The following is a 19,853-nucleotide window of genomic DNA, read 5'->3' as shown; positions in this document are numbered from 1 at the left end:
CATCACTCATTTTATTATTGATATCTGTGCCAAGTGAATTATTAGCTCCCTTTTCAGATGTGTTTCTTTTTCTCATCTCCTGTGATAGGAGGTGGATTTATTGTAATATGTACAAACGTTAAGATTTGTCACTTTGACCCCCAATTGTTTCCTTATCAACAAGCTAAATATAGGAAATCAGGATCATTATTCAGTTAAGAATAGGTAGGAGCAGGAAGTGACCAAAAGAAAAGGGTGATGATGTATAATGTGAATTTTAGGTGTGATTGGTATCTGACATACAGCCAGGAACACAGTCCTTGCACAGTTATATTTTATCAGTGACTAGAATGAATAAGTTAAGAGGACTCTCAACTTACAAATGATGCCAATTACAATGACCTTGTTAGCATCTGTGATAAAAATAACATCAAAGTGATTTTGACAAATTACAAATAGCCCATAAAAATAAGATAAAGACCAATACAAAGTAAGATATGTTTTACAAGCAGAAACAAAATGTAGAAATAGTAGGAAAACAAATAGGTAAATATGTAAAAAATAAGAAAATATCAGGAGAAGGTTGTCATTTCCATGGGAGCTTGTGATGTGGAAAACCAAAATGTTTGGTGAGCATAATGGATATGGAATCCCTTGTAATAATTCCACACCCTCCAAGGGACCAAGTTCTCCAGAGTGAAAATCATTACTGTAAACTTGCTCTTAAATGCACCCACCACACTCCATACCCCCTAGGAATATAAGGTACCCAAACTAAGTCTGCCAATTGTTCCTAAATATTAAACATCTCAATAATTTAATAATATTTTAAAGGAAGCATACGAATGGAATCGAAAAGAGAAATGTCATAAACAAGATTCTCTACTTTATTTGTTAGTGATTAGACTTATTAAGAATGAATTCCTGGTTAGATCTTATGAGGGAGGTAAAGATGCTGGAAAGATCCTAGGGAAGAGCTAAAGGAAGGAGAAAAGGGAAGAAAGAGACCCCTCAGGTGTGGCTGGGAAGAGACTGTTTTGGCTGGATGATTTGTTAGAAGAGATGGAAGGTAACATGGAATGACAACTGCCTTTGGTTTTGCCTGCTCACTCCGAGACTTGCAAGAAAAATACTGCAAGAAAAATACTGCTAAGACACAATCACCATCCAGACAAGGAAAAAGGAGGAAAAGGTGTACGCTTAGTAGTTTTTTTGTTTTTTTTCTTTTAAGTGTTAATTTACATGGGAGAAGAAATATCAAGTAATGAATGAGTAGTTAATTTTAGGAAGGTGTCACAAGGGGTGATTTTATAATAGTTGTGTGTTAAATTCCTTACTTGCCTGTGTAACTTCTCCAATCCTTCTACCACTACAATTACAATTTAGTGTATGACAACATTGACGCACAGCCTCATAATTAAGCATAGGTGTACGTATGAACACTCTTCTCTATTCCAGCAGGATACCTAGTTTGTCTGGGGGCAAAGAGAAGTTGCTGTGGCAACTTAACAGTGGTTGAGAATGCGAGTGGTAAACATCTGAAAGTAGAACACTGCAAAATGCATGCATTGTATGTACCAAAAGGTCAGTATGAAACATTATCTTTTTGGCAAGCCTGCCCATCCACTCCCTCCTACGCGTTGCATATTCACACAATTTTGCAGCTTGTATAAACCCCTATTGTGATTTAAACTCATGAGAGAGTGTGGTTTCTGTAAAGGGTGGCTGTTTGGTTACTTTAGACCAGTGGTTCTGTACATCTGGGGAATGTTTAAAAATACTGTTGTGCACACCCCATTCCTAGAAATTTTGATTGAATTGGTCTATGATGGGGCCCAAGCCTGTGTATTATTATTTTTCTTTTTTCAAAGCTCCCCAGGCAATGGTAATGTACAGCCGGAATTGAGTCTCATTTAGACTCTCAGAATTTCTTAATAATAAAACTGTACCATGATAAAACTTTTAGGACCATAAGGGCACAGTGAGAAAATTAATGCTTCTCTATGTCCTCATTTGGGAGAGTCCGTTGCATGTTATTGGAAAATGATATTTGTCACTCGAATTCCTATTACAAAAATACTTTCTGGAACTCTACTGTAGCAACTGTATTGGACTTCGTATGTAGGTATAAATCACATGTCACTTAGGTAATCTAATCTTGTCGTTTTCCCCTTTCCTTTTCTCACCCTTTTTATTCCCCAAGAGGAAAATCAACTGGTGTCAGAATGTCATTCCCATCCCCTTTTTTCTACCTGGGTTCATGGCTCAGATATACTAGGAATGGAACTGACAACATGCATTATTTTTTCCAAATGGTACAGCAAAATTCCTGTGTTGCCAGTGGCCACAAGAAGCTTCACTGGACCTAGGAACAGGCAGGCATCCTTCATTTATCCAGTGCCTGGCAGAGAGGAGAGGCCCCCAAGTCACTGAGAAGTGCTTTCTGATGCCAGTCACTCAGAACAGAGTAAGTCTCCTGGACACTGATACTGAGTGTTATTTGGGCCTTGGAAAAGTCACTTGTACCATCTAGACAGCAGTTTCTCCATCTAGAGCAAACAAGAACTTGAAATTAAAGATCTCTAAGTCACTTTTATTTCTAAAATCTTTGATTTTGATTGACTAGTATTCATAAAAGAATGGAAGCCTATAAAAGATCTTCCTAGACTTTACCAATTGTCATTCTCACTCTTAATATTCAGGCTGTGGGACTTAAATCATCTTTGAAATACCAAACTATCAACAGATGGCATGCTGACTGCAAATATACCTCAAATAAACATTTGGTGCTGAAGATCAAGAGCTGGAGTTCATTTTCCCTTCTCATCTGGGCTCAGAACTCTGTGGTCTTCCCTTTTACTGCCATTGCCTCCAAATTGGCTGTTTGTGTTCCGAGATGGATCAGAAAATCAGTTCCAAAGTTGGTTATAAGCTTTCAGTAATTTTTTTTATAACCAACCAATTCCTTAGTTCATATAACAGAGAAGTGCATAATTACTTGCAACTTTAGTTAGCCCAATGGTCTTAAAGAGGTCTAGCTAAAAAGAAAATGCTTAGACTTTCTGAGTGCTGACAGTTGTCAAATTCACCTAGTTCATATGGCCACATTTCTGAAGTTCTTTTAACAGGCCATCTGTGAGCAATAGGATCAGATGACTAAGAACTAAAGGGCAGAAGCACTATTAATTTGAGTCAGATTTTCCCATTACCCAGCTATAAAGAGTTTGTGTTTCTCTGACCCTTATAAAGTTTAGCAGTGAGGGACCTGTACGGTTTTAATCCCATCACTTAGCACCCCAGCTGTATCATTCTGAGGGTAAACATAAAGTTATTTGAGTTCTAGACCACCTGAACATTCTTAGGGAACTCATCAGCTCCCTAAACAAAGCTATGTCAAAATTTGTAGTTTTAACCGGAATTTCATGGTAAGCAGAAACGGAATTATCAGTCTTCCCTGTCACCTTTTGTTCACTCTCTTACCAATATTACTGTGACTGGGTTAGAATAAATGATTGCAATCAATGAATGCAATTAGTAACCCTTCAGCTGGATAATAACGCATTCAGAACTTTCTTAAAGGAGATATTATCAGGTTGGTGCTCTTGTAAATAAAAGAAATATCTTAGCAAATGATAGCATTCATTCATTCAACAAATATTAACTGAATACCTTCCAGGAAGCTTAGAGTCTAGTAGCAGAAAAAAAAAAAAAATCACACACACACACACCCACACACACACACACACATACACACTTAGAGTCTAGTAGCAGAAAAAAAAAAAAAATCACACACACACACACACACACACACACACACACATGCATACCATTAAATGTGTGTGATAGGGCGGATAGAAAAAACATCCAGGTGAGAAGAAGGGTAGAGACCAGAAAGAAGTCTTTGAAGAAAGAACATTTAGGTTAAGATATTATGAATAACTGAGAGTTAGTCAAGTGAAGAGTGATGGAGGGTGTGTTCCAAGCAACCAGCCGCGAGTAGGAAGGCCTCAAAGCAGGAAAGGCCTTGAGCCTTTGTCCTAGGAAAAATTATTCGAGATTCCAGTCTAAATTTAAGAGGTTAGTGACCTGGTGAGGTGTAAGAAAGTAACTCCCTCTATTACCTTAAAAATAAAGGAGTACACCGTGGAAGGACACCGCACCTCCTCGGTTATGATTACTAAGTGAACCTCAGCAGCCAGAGGCACTGTCCCCTTTCCAAATCACACAGAGCCAGCTTATCAGTCCTGTCCCAGATATGTTTTCTCATTTCATTCATTCCATCTTCAAAAAGTAGTTGCTTCATAAATACTGAACGAATGAATGAACTTACGAGGCCACAGTACTACAAATAAAAACTTCTTGCAATAGTAAGCAAGCATTCTTGGCTATAAATATTTCTAAATTTCATGTCCTATCTCATTGTATTATATTTGAGTTTCTATAACAGCAGTTTTCAGCCGGGGATAACTTCCACTCTCCCTAAGGAACGTTCGACAATGTCTGGACATAATTTAGAAGGTGCTGCTGGCATCTGGTGAGTAGAGAAACGGGATGCTACAGTGCACAGGACAGTACCCCCACAGTGACCCTAACAACAAAATGCCAATAGTGCCCAGATGAAGAACCCTGTGGTATGGGTGGGGGCCGTGTCTTGAGAGACACATAATGGGCAATGATTATCCTTGCTTAGACCTTACAGGAACCCTGGTGTAGATCCTTTTCCTCACTTGCCAAGCAACGTTCAAACCTGCAGAGATTTATTTCATTCATTTTCTATCTGTTTAATAAACAGAGTCAAAGCACTGGAAGGAAAAATATTCTAGCAGTGAGGTAAGACGAAAGCTATTAGTAACCCTAGTGCGACTTAACTGAATGGTAGGAAACAACTTCTGCCATCAGGAAGTGAACTTGGGAAACTGAAAAGAAGTTAACAGTGTTTAAAAGTGTTGGTTTAAACAAATGTCTGTGTGGACCAATGGATAGCCTGCAAATGGTGAAGACGTTTTATTTCTTGTGTCTTTGATAGAATGGAAAAAGCTTTTATTTTCTTGAGTGCAGTAATCATTCATATTTGTCCCATGACACACCTAGAAGTTTAAAGAATAACAAACTCCCAACTGTAAACACAGAATTTTGTGAGCGAGTAAGGCCTCTCGATTAATCTTTATAATTGTATATTTGGATAAAATAAGGTTTCCATGCATTAAACACTGCAGAACTTTTCTATTTGGGAAGAGAACTCTCAACACTTGGAAGGGCTGTAGTTATTTTTCCTCAAAGATGGCAACATAAGTGCCCCCAAACACTGCTCCTCCCTGTTCAAGTTCAATGCTCCTGTTGCTAGCCCTTGTGTGGCCTATTTTTACACTTTTCACTATTTCATATCACTTATTTGATATCACTCAACGTCAAGAAGTGCTACCAAATTGATACCAGAAGCCTGAAGATCTGAAAAAAGTATCAAAAGATATGCAGCCTGCTTTGTACTGAGCCATCTTCATCTAGGTGCTTTTTGTAATAATGAAAATGTGATGCCGTGTGGACAGGAGAGATGGTTCCAGGTTCTTAAAGAAGGCTCATGGCCAGCTAGTCTCACGTACACCAAATGTGCTTTTATGTTCCCATCCAAGAGCCCCATAAGAAAATGTGGGCAGCCAGAAAATGTGGGTGTGAAAATGCTCTGGAACCCTGCTATCATTTCATTCGTCAGGATAGTTTCTAGCGATTTCAAAGGGATGTATACATATTCATTTCCTAGGACTGCGTTAAAAAGGTTCACAAACCAAGTGGCTTAAAGTGATAGAAATTTATAGTCTCACAGTTCTGGAGGCCAGAAATTCAAAATCGATGTGTCAGCAGGGCCATGCTTCCTCGGAAGCCTGCAGGGGAACCCTTCCTTGTCTCTACCTCGTTCCTGGGGCTCTGCAGTAATCTTTGGCATGCCTTGGCTTGCAGTGGCACAACTCTAGTCACACGGCCCTCCCCCTTTGTGCCTTCACATTTCCATCTTCTCGTAAAGACTCCTGACACATTGGATAAGGGGCCAACCTTGCTCCAGTATGACCTCATCCTAATCACATCTGTAAGACCAGTTCTAGAAAAGGTCACATTCTAAGATACAGGGGATTAGGCCTTCAATATATCTTTTGGAGGGAGATTCAATTCAATGCATAACAGGAGGTAAACTAGGAATGTATATCTTTACTGTCAAAATAGGAAAATTTAGCTTAAATTTTCGAAGTATAAAACAAACCCTAGGATAATTGATACTCTTTTCTAAGAAGAACAAAAGAAGGAGAAACCTGTTGGTTACCTTCAAATGAAAGAAAAGAAAAAATAAAGCAAAAAAGAATTAATCCAAAGTAAAGAGAGTTCCATCAAGTTGGTGTTAGTGCCACTTTCTGGCATATCCAGGTGCTCAGTCAGCTGAGGCATCTTCTCCCCAGGGCATACTTGGTCACTGTGTGCCTCATGTTTGTAATAAACTCCTGAAGGCTGACGCACTTGCTAGAGATGAGCTAATCCTGCTAGCTCGCTTAATGGCAAAATGCAAAAAAAGCAGCAACCTGAATGGTTTCAAGAATGCCAAGAGCTTCTCCTTTTCCAAAACATCTTCTCTGTCCTCCTGACACTGTTACTGAAATCTCTGACATTTTCTCACTGTTCTATGAGATAAGTATTATTATACCTGCATTTTACAGATTGGAAACAAAGGCACAGAGAAGTTCAGTAGCATATGTGGGATAATACAGCAAAGCTGGGATTCAAACCCAGTCACCAACCAGGTCACCATATTGCTTTCAACCAGGTCACTATATTGCTTTCCAAAAGTAGAGGGCAAAACAGTAACTAACTTATTATCATGCCCATCAGGTCCTCTCACCCAGCAGAGAATGATGCTTATGGCAGCTTTTGTTTCTCAAAGTGCCCTCCCCAGACCACTTGCATCAAAATGGGGGGAGAAGGTACAGATACCTGGAAGCTACCCTCAGAACATGATACAGAACCTCAGGAATCTTCATTTTAACAAACATCCCCAGAAAATTCTTCAGTTTATTAATGTTTGAGAACCACTGGCCCTAAAGGAATGGAATAAGGAAAAGTAACAGTTTTATGATAAACCAGGAAAAGCCAGGGAGAGATGAGAAAGCAGTGGGGACCCCGGTCAGTCAAATGACCCAGGGTTCCTGGCCAGAGAGAAGCTCGGTTGCTGGAGAGTGAGAATAACATTGTACATAGTCTGACAGCGGAAGAAGGCCAGCTGCATCCTCTTACTTGTATCACACACCCTTTCCTGATGGAAATGGTTATTTGCTGTCAGGGGAAGCATTATCTACTAGTTTGGATGGAAAGTTTGGGTGCAGGCAAGGGAGAGCAACCAGTGCATGTGGATTCAGAAATCCCTATGTGACTGTTTGAGCAGGTTTGAATAAACAGAATGGACTTTGGTGTGGGGTTAAAGAGGGTGGTGTGATGGCAGGAGAAACTGAATGAAGAACCAAGAGACTTAAATCCTGGTTTGGTCCAGTCGCTGATTATAATCTCCCAGAAGCTCAGTCTCCTCGTCTATAAAATGGAGGAAATAACATCTGCCTTGTAGGTCTTCATATACAGGATGTAATGTGACCCCTTAAGGTATATAGTGCCCATAATATAAATTATTGCTATTCCAAGTCCTCTGTGAAAAGTCTGCCTCAGAATCTATCTGCGCCCTCAACACCTGAATCCATTAATGATGTATAAAAGACAATTGGCAAAGATGCTCTGCCTTGCTCTGTGCATCCACCTGCACTCCTACCAAGAAAGAAAACAGTCACCTAAATTCATTCTAAAGTACAAATTACTTGTAGGCCTCCTTTCCTGCAGTGGGGACACACATACACATGTGCATGCATGTGTGCATGCACACACACACACAATGAGAAAAGTGTCGACTAGAGGCACCAAAGAACAAATTTACTCTCTTGACCCTACCCTTTCCTGCTGGGGCACTTTGCCGCTGGTCCCCTGCAGGACAGGGCCAGGCTGCTCCTCTGCTTCCACCCCTGCTTCCTCTTGGAGGCTCCTCCTCCTCATTCTCCAGTGTGTGCCCCCTGCTCTGGGGCCAGGTCTACACAACTGTAGTTATTCAGATCATTGGGGCAAAACCTAACCAAAGCAAAACATGCTTTAATCAGTATTTTCTAAGTCATTTTTCCTTAAAGGTGAAGACTTCTGATTTGAATATCTCCTTCTGTGGGCTCTCTGCATTGCTGAAATCACCTCAATGATAACCAACCCTCCACTTCATTTTGGTCAGAATGGTCATGGTATTATAGAGTTATGGTGAATAAGAAGATCATTTTAAACAAAATGAGATACGAAAAAATTAATTAATTAAAATATACTTGTGATACTAGGCAAAGAATTCATAGAAGATAATATGATGATTAGTGAAATGTTATATATGCCTACATCCTTTCAGTGGATACTTATAGCTCCTTTAAAGTATTATTCATATTGAAGAAATATTTTTTGCTAATTAATGTGTGCCTAGTACTACTAGGTATTGTGGAGGATACCAAGATGGGTGCAAGAAGCACAGACCTGCCCTAAACTCTGGTTTGGTCCTGTCATTTATTAGTTAAGTGACTTTTCCTTAGTGAGAAAATAGAAGACTATTTTCCATTCTTATTACAAAGATAACCTAGAACTTCACGACTTTGTGAAAAGAAAGAGATGAGTGAAATAGGGCCCTATAAATGTAAAATATTATTATTCTGAGGCCTCCGTATTGTCTGGAAAGCAACAAGAGGGAGATCAGTCCAAAGGGACAGGCTCAAAGGTTCTATCTGGAGGCCCAGGCCAGGAACTGCAGATCCCCTGCATACACCCCCCCCCACACACACACACCCCAACCCTCTTGCTCACAGAGGTAGGTAAATATCCATTTTTTACCCCCTCCAGATTAAAACCCTGATTAACAGTGTCCCCCTTCCTTCCTCCCCAAGGGACAATCCTATGTTCTTGCGCATGGTAAGTTGCCTAGTACCTACCACTTCGAGGCAGCCCAAACATGTCAGTATCCCCGCCCTAGTTTACATGTTTCCTAGGGCTGCGTGTGGATCCTCTGGGAATCTAAGTAATTGCAGACATTACAACACAATCCAGGTCACTTCTTTTCTGTCAGGGCTGTAACAACACTGCAGCCTTTTCCCCTATTGGTGCCAGTTTGGCCCAGTAAACACGCGGGTATTTGCCCTTGCCCTTGACAAAACACATGGGCATTAGAGCAAAGTTTCTGTGTTCTGGTAACATTTCACTGTGCTAGTTCTCTACACTCATACACTCACACACAACATTTAATCCATTGACTTCAAAGGCCGCTCAACATGTTGGGAAGATGAGTGAGAACAGTGAAGGGAATTGGAAATTAGTCTAAACCCTCTTTCTGTCCCACTGGGTTTGGTGCATACATTAGGATTTTAGAAGTGCATATTTCATTTCTTAAAACTTGCATTTGTTTAAACTGGGTTTAGAATCATGAAAATAAATCAGGATTTCTATTGCCAGTTTCTGTGTTTTTCATAATAAACAATAGTCATTCACCCTTGTCCAGTAATACATATTTATAGGCTTAAATTAGGAAAAGCTTTGCAAAGAGATTTCCATTCATTATCCACCAACTTCCAGATGTCATCCAGCACATGAGGCGCTCCCAGAAAGAAGCAGGAAGTGAAACAGGGCTTCAAGGCATGGAGGGGAAAGAGAGGCATAGACAAAAAAGAGCTGTCATTAAATCCAAATGGGGCATGGCATCCCCTGGTCTTTTGCTTGAGAAAAAAAAGAGAAATCTTGTTTAAACTACAGATTCCCCAAGCCCCACCTCAGAGAGTCTGATCTGAATCTGAAATGGAGCCTGAGCATCTGCATTCTAGCAAGCACTCCATGCCCACTCCCACAGTTGAATTAGTTGTCACACTGCCCCTACAGAGAACCCCTGAGAACTGAGGACCCCTGTGTTAGTGCATTATAATCAAGAGTCCAGATTCAGTGATGGGTTTTTTAGATGGAGCTGGGTCTTAGTCTTTGCTGCATATCTCGTTATAAAACCAAGTTGCTTTACATATATGAGCCGATTGTACTATCAATACCCTAAAACTTTTCTAAAGTTTTATTTAACATGAATTGTAGAAAGTTGAATATGTTGTATTTCCTTCTCAAACATTTCTGGACTTTGCCTAGAATCAAATAACTGGGTATTTATATACACATTTCTATAAACATGGAAACTGAATTAACTAGTAGAAGAGAACAATAAAATAGAAAATAAGAAATGATAATCAAAATGAAGGTGGTTGTTTTGTAATTGTATTAGTTTCCTATAGCTGCATAACGAATTAACCCGAAATTTCATGGCTTGAAAGAACAAACATTTATCATCTTACAATGTGTCAGGAATTCAGGTATGACTTAGCTGAGTGGTTCTGACTCAGGGCCTCTCAGAAGCTGCAATCCAGCTGTCAGTACTGGAGACATCTCAAGAGCTAACTGGGAGAGACCCACTTACAAGCTCACACACACAGCCAATGGCAAGTTTCAGTTCTTCCCAGACTGTTGGACAGAGGACCTCAGTTTCTCATGGTTGTTGGCCAGAGTCCTCCTTCAGTTTCTCCACAAGACAACTCACAACGTGGCAGCTGGCTTCCAGTAAAGCAAGTAAGAAGAGAGCCAAAAAAGGAAGCAAGATGGATGGTCTTTTATAACCTGATCTTGGTTGGAAGTAACACTGCATCACTTTTGTCATGTTTTATTTAAAAGCAAATCACTAAGTCCAGACCACACTCAAGGGGAAAGCATTAAACAGGGCAGGGATACCAGCAAGTAGGGGAGGGGAGAATCATGGGGAGCCATCATAGGTGTTATCTACATAGAATACATTCATGCGTTTCTTTCATGATCAATTTATAATCCTATTAATTTTTTTATTTTTTTATTTTTTGCTAAAACTAAGTGTTAATGTAAAGCAAATATTTTCTGATACGGGTTAGGCAGCATATTCTGGAATAAAATCCAATAGTATTGGGAAGCTACATTGAAGTTAGACATTGAACTCAGGTTTCTAAATAAGGAAATATACACCTACTATGTCAACCAACTGTTTAGTTACTTTATCACTTAGGAATGTTTTCTGCTACAGGTAACTAAAAATCTGAATAGCTGCGGCTTAAAAATAAGGATATATATGTCACATAAGTAAAGTCTAGAGATGGACAGCTACTAGCATTGTTTTTACAGCTTGATAATGGCAAAAGCAGCATCTTCTATTTTCTTGGCCTTTTAATCATGCATGTCATTTCATGGTCACAAGATGACTTCTCTACATTAAGGCTACATATCATATCCTAAGTAGGATGAAAAGGGAAAAGGACAGCATCATATACCTCTGTCTTTTTTTATAAGGAAGATAAAGCTTTCCTTAAAGCCACATCCAGTAGATTTCCACTTAGATCTCATTGGTCAGATGGGGTCATGTGTCTACCATAAACCAATCACTCATCAAGGAGACTGACATTACCACAGCAATCTAAACAAACCACAATTTATCTCTGAGATCAAAGAATTATTGATATTACCTGGATAATGAAGATTCTGCAGGCAGAGATGTAGGACTGTGGATATTGAGCAGGCAACACATGAGTTTGCTATAAACATCTGTGTTGTTATTTGTATCTAATAAGTGTTCTATGTATCTAATACAAGCACAATTTCCACTTACGAATCTAAAAAGATATTTTCCCACAGAAACTGAATATGCAAGCATCATTCCTTATAAAATCTTAAATATACTTAAAGTTTCCTTCTTAAAAATTTCTTATTCAGAAATAGAAAGTCCAGATTTTGAGACAAAAAATGACCCCGTATTTTTTTAATCCTGTGTACATATAAAATGTTTTTAAAATATCGCCATAAGATATATTTAATAAGATGTAATCTTCTGAGATTTACTGCATTAGCCCAGTATTATCAAAACGAAAGACAAATTGCTTTTCCTGACATCTGCTAGATTTTTGTTGACTTATGTTTCTGAAACTGTAGCCTCATAAGTCAATGTTGCACAAAGGTATTTAATGTCATTTATAATAATCTAGTAATATAAACTGTTGACTCCTTTTAAAGCATCTATTAAGACACAGAAAAATCACTGAAGCACATTTATGCCTTTGATCTTGAGGTCTGCATAATGGTTCTTGTCATAAGGACAACTTGTTCTGTAAATTACAGAACAGAAAATCAGTTCTTGGAGCAGGAGCTCAATCACACCTACATCTCTTGTTTCTGTTTATTTTTGTTTTTAAAGCAAATCTCTAATTCCTGTTCTGCTCCAAATCTAAACGAGTAGGTAAAGTTCTGCTCCAGTCAAGGCCTGCCCTCCTGTGAGGGATAAGAAGAGTGAATCCCTGAGGAAATGGAATTCCAGAGTGGTAGTTTTGATGAGGGCTAAATCAAACTGATGATGCATGGGGATAATGAGTACAATGGGGATTGTCAAAGAGAGATACCAACATTTATTGAACAATAGACCTGCAAGACCTCTTGAGAGCAAGATACTATTCAAGTTCAGACACAAGCCTAGCTGCCTTTTGCATTGGCTATGGAATGCAGCAGCCAGAATGAAGATGTGTGGTGGTAGCAGAAGAGGTAGTGGAAGAGGTGAGAATGGCTCCTAAGCCTGAATTCCAATCCTGCAACTGCCATTAAATGGGAAGATATTCTTGACTCAGTCATCTGACAGCTATGGCCATCAATTTCTCTATCTCCAGTGGGGCTTCATTTCCTTGAGGATCCTTTTAGCTTTAAATATCTACGAATATGCCGAAGCAACTGTGTTTTGATTGATGTGGAATTTTGAGTTGCCCTTCAATGGAATGACTGATGACTAGCAGAACTTCTTTGGATTCAGTACATTATGAATATATGTCAAAAGGTGCAATGAGGATATTTTATTTAACAATTTCCTCCAGTTTTCTTCACCCTGGATAGATTTACAGAAATGTCTGTGTTCATGCTGTGAAAAGGACATTTCTCCTAACGTCACACAGAGATACTGTTCAAGTCAATGTCTTAGAAGACAATGAGAGACTTACAGAAGGCCTAGAGTTATGAACAGGCCAGGTGGAGGGATGTGGGGAGAGAGATGTAAGGGAAAATTTCCTAGGGAAATAGTGTGGAGCACAGGGCTGAACATAGGCCTGGGAATCAGGAAGTTAGAGTTCTAATTTCAGATTTTCTACTGATTCACTTGGGACCTTGAGAATGTCTGGCCCATTTAAATTGTTCTGTGCCTCAGTTTCCTTATCTGTCAGTTAGAGTGAGAGTTTTGGGCTGGGTGCCCAGACTTGAGAGAACACTCTGTGCAGGGCCATGAAAATACAACCAGCCCCTACAATGGAAAGCATCCTCGTTACTAAGTGTCCTAACTTAAAATGGAACTGTTAACAAGAGTAATTTTCTTAATAATCAAAATGTGAATGTTTTAGAAAGCGCATCTATCTGGGTGAAAATTAAGCAAGTAAGACTACTATAAAGGCTTGTCACCCTGGGAATACATAAGTAAAAATAGATCAAATTTGAAGTAGGACAAGTTCCAGCTTTGCTTCTTAGCATTTGTATAACCTTGAGTGATTTCTTAACCTACCACATTACCCTCAGCTGCAAAATGGGAGTAATGGGATTTATCTCAGAGGGTTGTGGTAGATGATTACAAATGGAAGTTAGTTCTTTTGGTGGGGTTGAATTCACAGCCACTATATACTTTGCAGCTGGTAGTTCCTCTTATTACAATTGTCTATTAAAAATTTTAGTCACTCAGAGCAAGAAATTTTTTAATGCTTCTACCTACTGAGCATTTACTGTATTGCAGTGTTCTATCTCCATGCTAAGGACTTTACATACATTATTTCATGTACTCTTCACAAAAATCTATTACTATTCCTGTTGTAGAAATGGAAGTAGGGAGAAACTAAGCTTTATTTCTGGCTCCATTGTGTTTCCTTAACCCTCCCTTGTTTTCTTCTTCTCAGCTGTACTTTTAGTATTTGTTAGGCCTCCTTAAATTTTCAAAACTAGAGCAACAACTAACTGATTGAATATACTAAGGACAAATCATGCTCACTGGCAGTTTCTGGAAAGCACTGAAAAATCAGCTACCCTGAAATTTTCTAAGCAACTAAAGCTTAAGAATTTTATACACATTCATTGATTAAAATCCTTTATATTTAAGTTTATAAAAATAAAGTTATCAATAAATCTTACACACATGCATATATTCATAGATATTCACTAATAGCCAATTGTGTATATGATGTACATGACCTCATAACACTGTCCTCAAACACCATGCTATAGGAATTTCTAATTATCAGTAAGGTCAAATTCAGCTAACTCTTTTTTGTTAATGTGCCTTTTAATTGTGAAATATTATAACTGCCTTAGAGAAAATTTTTAAAGTATTTCTTAAAGCAATGTGATATTAAATAGTCTGTATCTTTCAGACAAGATTTGAAATTCGAATCCACCTCTTATCTACCTGGACAATTTATTAACATTTTGAACCTCACATTTTTTTCTATAAGATGAGAATAATATATTACCAAGTTACTGTGAGTTAAATGAGAACAGTGTATGATCATAATAGCCAGTCAACAAATATCAGTAACTATCTCTTCCCTTGGAAAAGTTTCTCAAGGCAGATATGTTTAAAGTCCATTCTGTAAAAAAGTAGGAATCTCCTGATCCAGTAAAGTGCTTCCCAACTTCCTTTGAAGATAGACTCTTTATTCTCAAATGAAAGTAATGGACCCTCTCCCATTGTACACTCAAAACATAGGTACCTATTTCAAAGCATTCATGGGCCACCATTGCCGATCCTTTGACTCAAATTAAGAATGCCTGCTCTAGTGTATTAATTTTGACTTCACCAAAGCTCCTGAGAATTAATTGTTTCACCAAATCCTCTTACAGAACAAAATCATCTTTAAAAAATAAAATTGTTGGAGTATCTGAGATTTGAATGAAGAAAAATAGCTTTGGGAAAATGCAGTGTTAGAACAAAACCCCATAGTAGACAAGTAAATTGCACAGAAACTTCATTAAAGAATCGATCTGACTTGCCATATATTTCGTACAACCTTTTAAAACACACAAGTTAATGTTTATTTCTGAATCTAGATCTAAAGGAGCAAAGAAAAAATTAGAAGGACAATAAATCTATCTAATTCATTTACATAATTGTGGACATACCATTTTTACATATTACATTATTAGGACATTGAACACTAGATCAAGAAACAGAATGTCCTAGAAAATAAACTTTAACTATTGGTAAGCATCATATACTTTTTCCAAGAGTTTTATTGTGTTGAATCCAAGGTGGCTCCTTAGCAATGAGAGGCTCCATGGATTCACCCAAGTTTTCATTCCCTAATCCTGAGCTGGGCTGTATCACGGCTTGCAGGCATCAACTTGTTTGGATTTCAAACTACATTAGATCCCTTCGTATATCTGCCAATGCCAAGCAGCTGAGCTGGCTCTGTCCCACTCTTCTGGGAGTAATTTTTTTATCTTATGTTTTGTCTATACAAATCCTTCCAGAGGGATGAAATCTCCTGAGAATTAGTCATTTAGGTGAATGTGTACTGTGGGAAAACATGCTACTGGGAAAGGGGCCAAGTTTGCATTCTGGCCCCTCCTTCATTGTATGTTTGACTTTAGCAAGTCACCTTCGCCTCTCTGAACCACCGTATCTTCTTTTGTAAGATGACAGCCTACTCACTGCATCATCCGTCCTTGTTCCTGGGGCCTTGCTCACACCATTTCCAAGGTCCCTTCTTCCTTCCTTTCCAAATCATACCCCATTTTTCAAGCCCTGCTTAAGACCCTAAAATATCCTGTGCAGACTTCTTCAGTTCTCTCAGCTCACAATGTTCTAATTTATCTAAAGGCAGGAATTTTATCACATCCATTTGGTTTCCCCTAGAGTAGTACTTTTCAACCTTTCACATGGTAAAGAAACACATGGAGAACATGTTAAAAGTTCCCCCTGGATTCCACCCCCCAGAGACGCAATAACGTGGGGCCTAAATATCTGCTTTTCCAATAAGTTCCAAGGGATGCTGATGTTGCTGGGTGCCTTCGAGCATCTCACACAGAACCTGTACATAAAAGCTAATATGTATTTATGGATGCTCAGTAGTGGTTTTTTTTTTCTTTTCTTCTGTTTAAAGCTCATATTCTGTCACTTATTCCTTTTAGATTGATTTTGAAGATGTGATTGCAGAACCAGAAGGGACACACAGTTTCGACGGCATCTGGAAGGCCAGCTTCACCACCTTCACTGTGACGAAATATTGGTTTTATCGCCTGCTGTCTGGCCTCTTTGGCATCCCAATGGCACTCATCTGGGGCATTTACTTCGCCATTGTTTCTTTCCTGCATATCTGGGTAGTTGTACCGTACATTAAGAGTTTCCTGATTGAGATTCAGTGCATCAGCCGTGTCTATTCCATCTGCATCCACACCTTCTGTGACCCACTCTTTGAGGCTACTGGCAAAATATTCAGCAATATCCGTATCAACATGCAGAAAGAAATATAAATGACATTTTAAAGATAGAAGTATATCTGATTCTTTTTTTTCTCCTTTTAATTTTCTCGGTGCCAATTTCAAGTTTTAAGTTGCTAGTACAGCAACAATATATAAGTGAATTTTCTTGGTTCAGAAAAAAAGAAATCATTCTCTCAGTTTTCAGAGCTATTATTTATCTCTTCTGAGCTATTTCATCTTTTTTTTTTTTTTTGGTGGTCTAAATTTTTTAAACTCATTTAAAATGTTTTCCTTACATTTTTATTTGCATGTGGATCATTGTTTTATTGCCTGAGATATGACTCTATTGTTAAAAGATAATTTGAGAGAAATATGAAGAACTAAGGAAGAAAAACAAGAACCAACAATCTCAAATGCCTATTCTAAAATGATCATTTTATGATAAGGGAAGAATTCCAGGCTTAATTGTACAGGTATGTGGGCTGGTTTTAAGCAAACTCTTCCCTTACCATCTGAAGTGTTAGTGGATTGCTGCCATCCACTTTAATGATACAGTGGGATCTAGTGATCTTTATCAAATTAGAAAACATACTCTGCCTTCACATGATCCAACTAATGCCTTACTCTTCTTGAAATTTTAACCTGAGATACTTTCTGTGCCAGAATATTTCTTATATAGATAATGAGACCTCAAGTGCCTTCCTGTTCTTCACAGTTTCCTTTTCGAATAGGGTCCAACTGGTCAGCTTTCATGAGATCAGCAACCTTCCTAGAGACCAAAATTAGAAAATACATTACCGAGTTCTTCATGCTTGTTTTTGACTGTGAGATAGAGTCGGATGAAGTTCCTGTCTGCACTTGATCATGCAACATCTTTATCCATATGGAGTATGATCCACATCAGCCCCATGAAATGAAGTAAGGTGAACAAATGGGGCTGAGCCCTCTCTGGGCTGGCAGGAGTGGAAGCCAACTTTCCCTGCCTCTCATCAGCTGAATGAGGTCAGCATGTCTATTCAACTTCGTTTATTTTCAAGAATAATCACGCTTTCCTGACTCCAAACTAATCCATCATTGGGGTGGTTTAGTGGCTGAACATTGTGTTCCCTTTTCAGCTGATCAGTGGGCCTCAGGGGAAGGGCTCATAAAATGGAGGCCATTGTGTGAGACTGTCAGAGTTGTTGCAAATGTGACCCCTTTAAAGTAAAGCACTTGCAAACGTCTGTTATGCTGCGACACATGGCCCCTCCCCCTGCCAGGAGCTTTGGACCTAATCCAAGCATCATTTTGCTCGGAGAGAAGATGGGGGAGGAGGCAGTAATAAAAGATTGAGTAGTTTTGCTGGAATAAATTAGAATTCTTCCGAACTCAAACTGAGGAATGTTAGTTACCTGTAAACCTGAGTCATACAGAAAGCTGCCTGGTACATCTAAAAGCTTTTTATTCCTCCTGCTCATATTAAGATTCTGTCCTTGGGGAATTTATTTTTAACCTTCAGTTGTGCTTTTACTTTTAGTTTCATACACCTGTTAGATGGACTCTGCCTGATTTTTTTTTTTGTCCCTTTCAGTTTTCCTGACATTTTAATTACCAACATCTTACATATTTTGATTTTTTGCATTTAAAACAGACACTGGCATGAACATAGTTTTACTTTTAAACTGTGTACATAACTGAAAATGTACTATACTGCATACTTTTTTAAGTGTAAAGATATTTTTATCTTTATATAAGGAAACTCACTTGGGAAATTGCTTTGTGATTCAGTCTGTAAACTGCCTATCCCAAGACATGTCTGTTCTACTTAGATGCAGATTGAGTGTTGGTCCAAAAGATTGCTGAAATTTATATGCTTACTGATATATTTTACACTTTTTTATCCTGCATGTCTGTAAAGTTATAAATCTACACAATAAAAATGTTTAACAGTTCAACAATTGGCTTTATTATTTTTCCCCAAAACTGATGTGTATGTGTTAGTGCCTGTGTGCACGTGTGTGTATATGTATAAAGGTTAGTATGCATGTATATAGTGTGTATACACATTTGTATGGTGTTTGTCGGGGGGTTGGTCTTCCACTTTTCAGCTATTACAAAGTCATGTAGGTAGAATATTTCTTCTAAGGCCACCATCACCCATGAGTTACTTTAGATAAAAATTATAATTAATAAGAAAGATTTGTTTAGCCATTTACCCAATGCTTTATTATATGTCATCTGATTTGAGCTCCTAACAACTTTGCGTGATGGGTATTAGTATTTCTCCTTTAGTAAATGATACATTCAGGGGATAATGCCTTGAGTTTTGCCATGTCTTAACCAGAATTTTTTAAAAGGCACACTTCAGAAACAATTTATTTGGGGGCCTTGAATAAGTTTATGATCAGAGCTTCTGTATTAGGGTTCTCCAGAGAAAGAGAACCAATAGGAAATATATATATATATATAACATATATGAATGTGTAAGGAATAATACGTGTTTAAAGAGATATTATAAGAAATTGGTTTGCCCAATTTTTGGAGACTAACAAGTCTGAAGATCTGCAGGGTGAATCAACAAGCTGGAGAGAAACACCCAGAATAATGTTTGACCAAATATCTGGGCATCCTAGTCAAGCTGACACACAAAATTAACCATTGTAGTTTCCAAACAAAATTTGGCAGGGGGATCTTCTTCTAATCTCCTTCACCCCGAAATGCCTTCCATGCAGTTTAGAGAGCCCCTCTCTTTGCTGGGCTCTCAACCAAGCACTGAGGATGCTAATTTAGTAAACCAGTCTGGTATTTGTGTTGACCCAACAAATCCATGTCTAGTAAGCGGTATGGAGATGTGCTTTTGACCATGGCAGCATGTGAGATTCTGGCCAAAGTTATGCCCTCAGTTCAAGCGGAATCAGTGAAGTGACTTTAAAGGTTTTATTATTTGAGTTTCTAAATGAATACTGATTAACCAAATCGAGATTTTATTTATTTATATTTTGGTTCAGCCACATACATGAAACAGTTCCATTTTTGTTTGCACAAATAATTACATGGTTTCAGACACCTTTTACTCCATATTGGGAATAAACAGCTTTGCACTTTACACACTTTGTAAATGTTAGCTACATAATAATATACACCAACCTAGTGGAATGGGACTCTATCTGAATAGCTGACTCATACCTTCTCTGATGCAAGCGATGATACTCTTAATGTAACACAAAAGAGTAAAAGGCATTCATATGAAAAATATTTGTTAGTAATGAGGTAATAAAAATAAATGCATTGAAATACTATTTTTGTCTAAG

At 38.3% G+C, this 19,853-nt stretch overlaps 1 protein-coding gene across 3 annotated transcripts in view; it reads left to right on the top strand.

Annotated features, from left to right (window-relative positions):
* The window catches only part of CAV1 (caveolin 1), a 31,609-nt gene extending 13,112 nt beyond the window's left edge, over positions 1-18,497 (top strand). For all 3 annotated transcript variants that reach the window (XM_006910587.3, XM_006910588.3, XM_025045974.1), the window contains exon 3: positions 16,273-18,497. In XM_006910587.3, coding sequence (XP_006910649.1) covers positions 16,273-16,614 — 342 coding nt within the window. In that variant the 3' untranslated portion in view covers positions 16,615-18,497. The remainder of the gene's footprint in view (positions 1-16,272) is intronic.
* Positions 18,498-19,853: the final 1,356 nt, after the last annotated feature.

Source organism: Pteropus alecto, unplaced genomic scaffold (assembly GCF_000325575.1).
Source record: "Pteropus alecto unplaced genomic scaffold, ASM32557v1 scaffold22, whole genome shotgun sequence".
Taxonomy (NCBI): Eukaryota; Metazoa; Chordata; class Mammalia; order Chiroptera; family Pteropodidae; genus Pteropus; species Pteropus alecto.
This window is presented reverse-complemented; position numbering and strand designations above follow the sequence as displayed.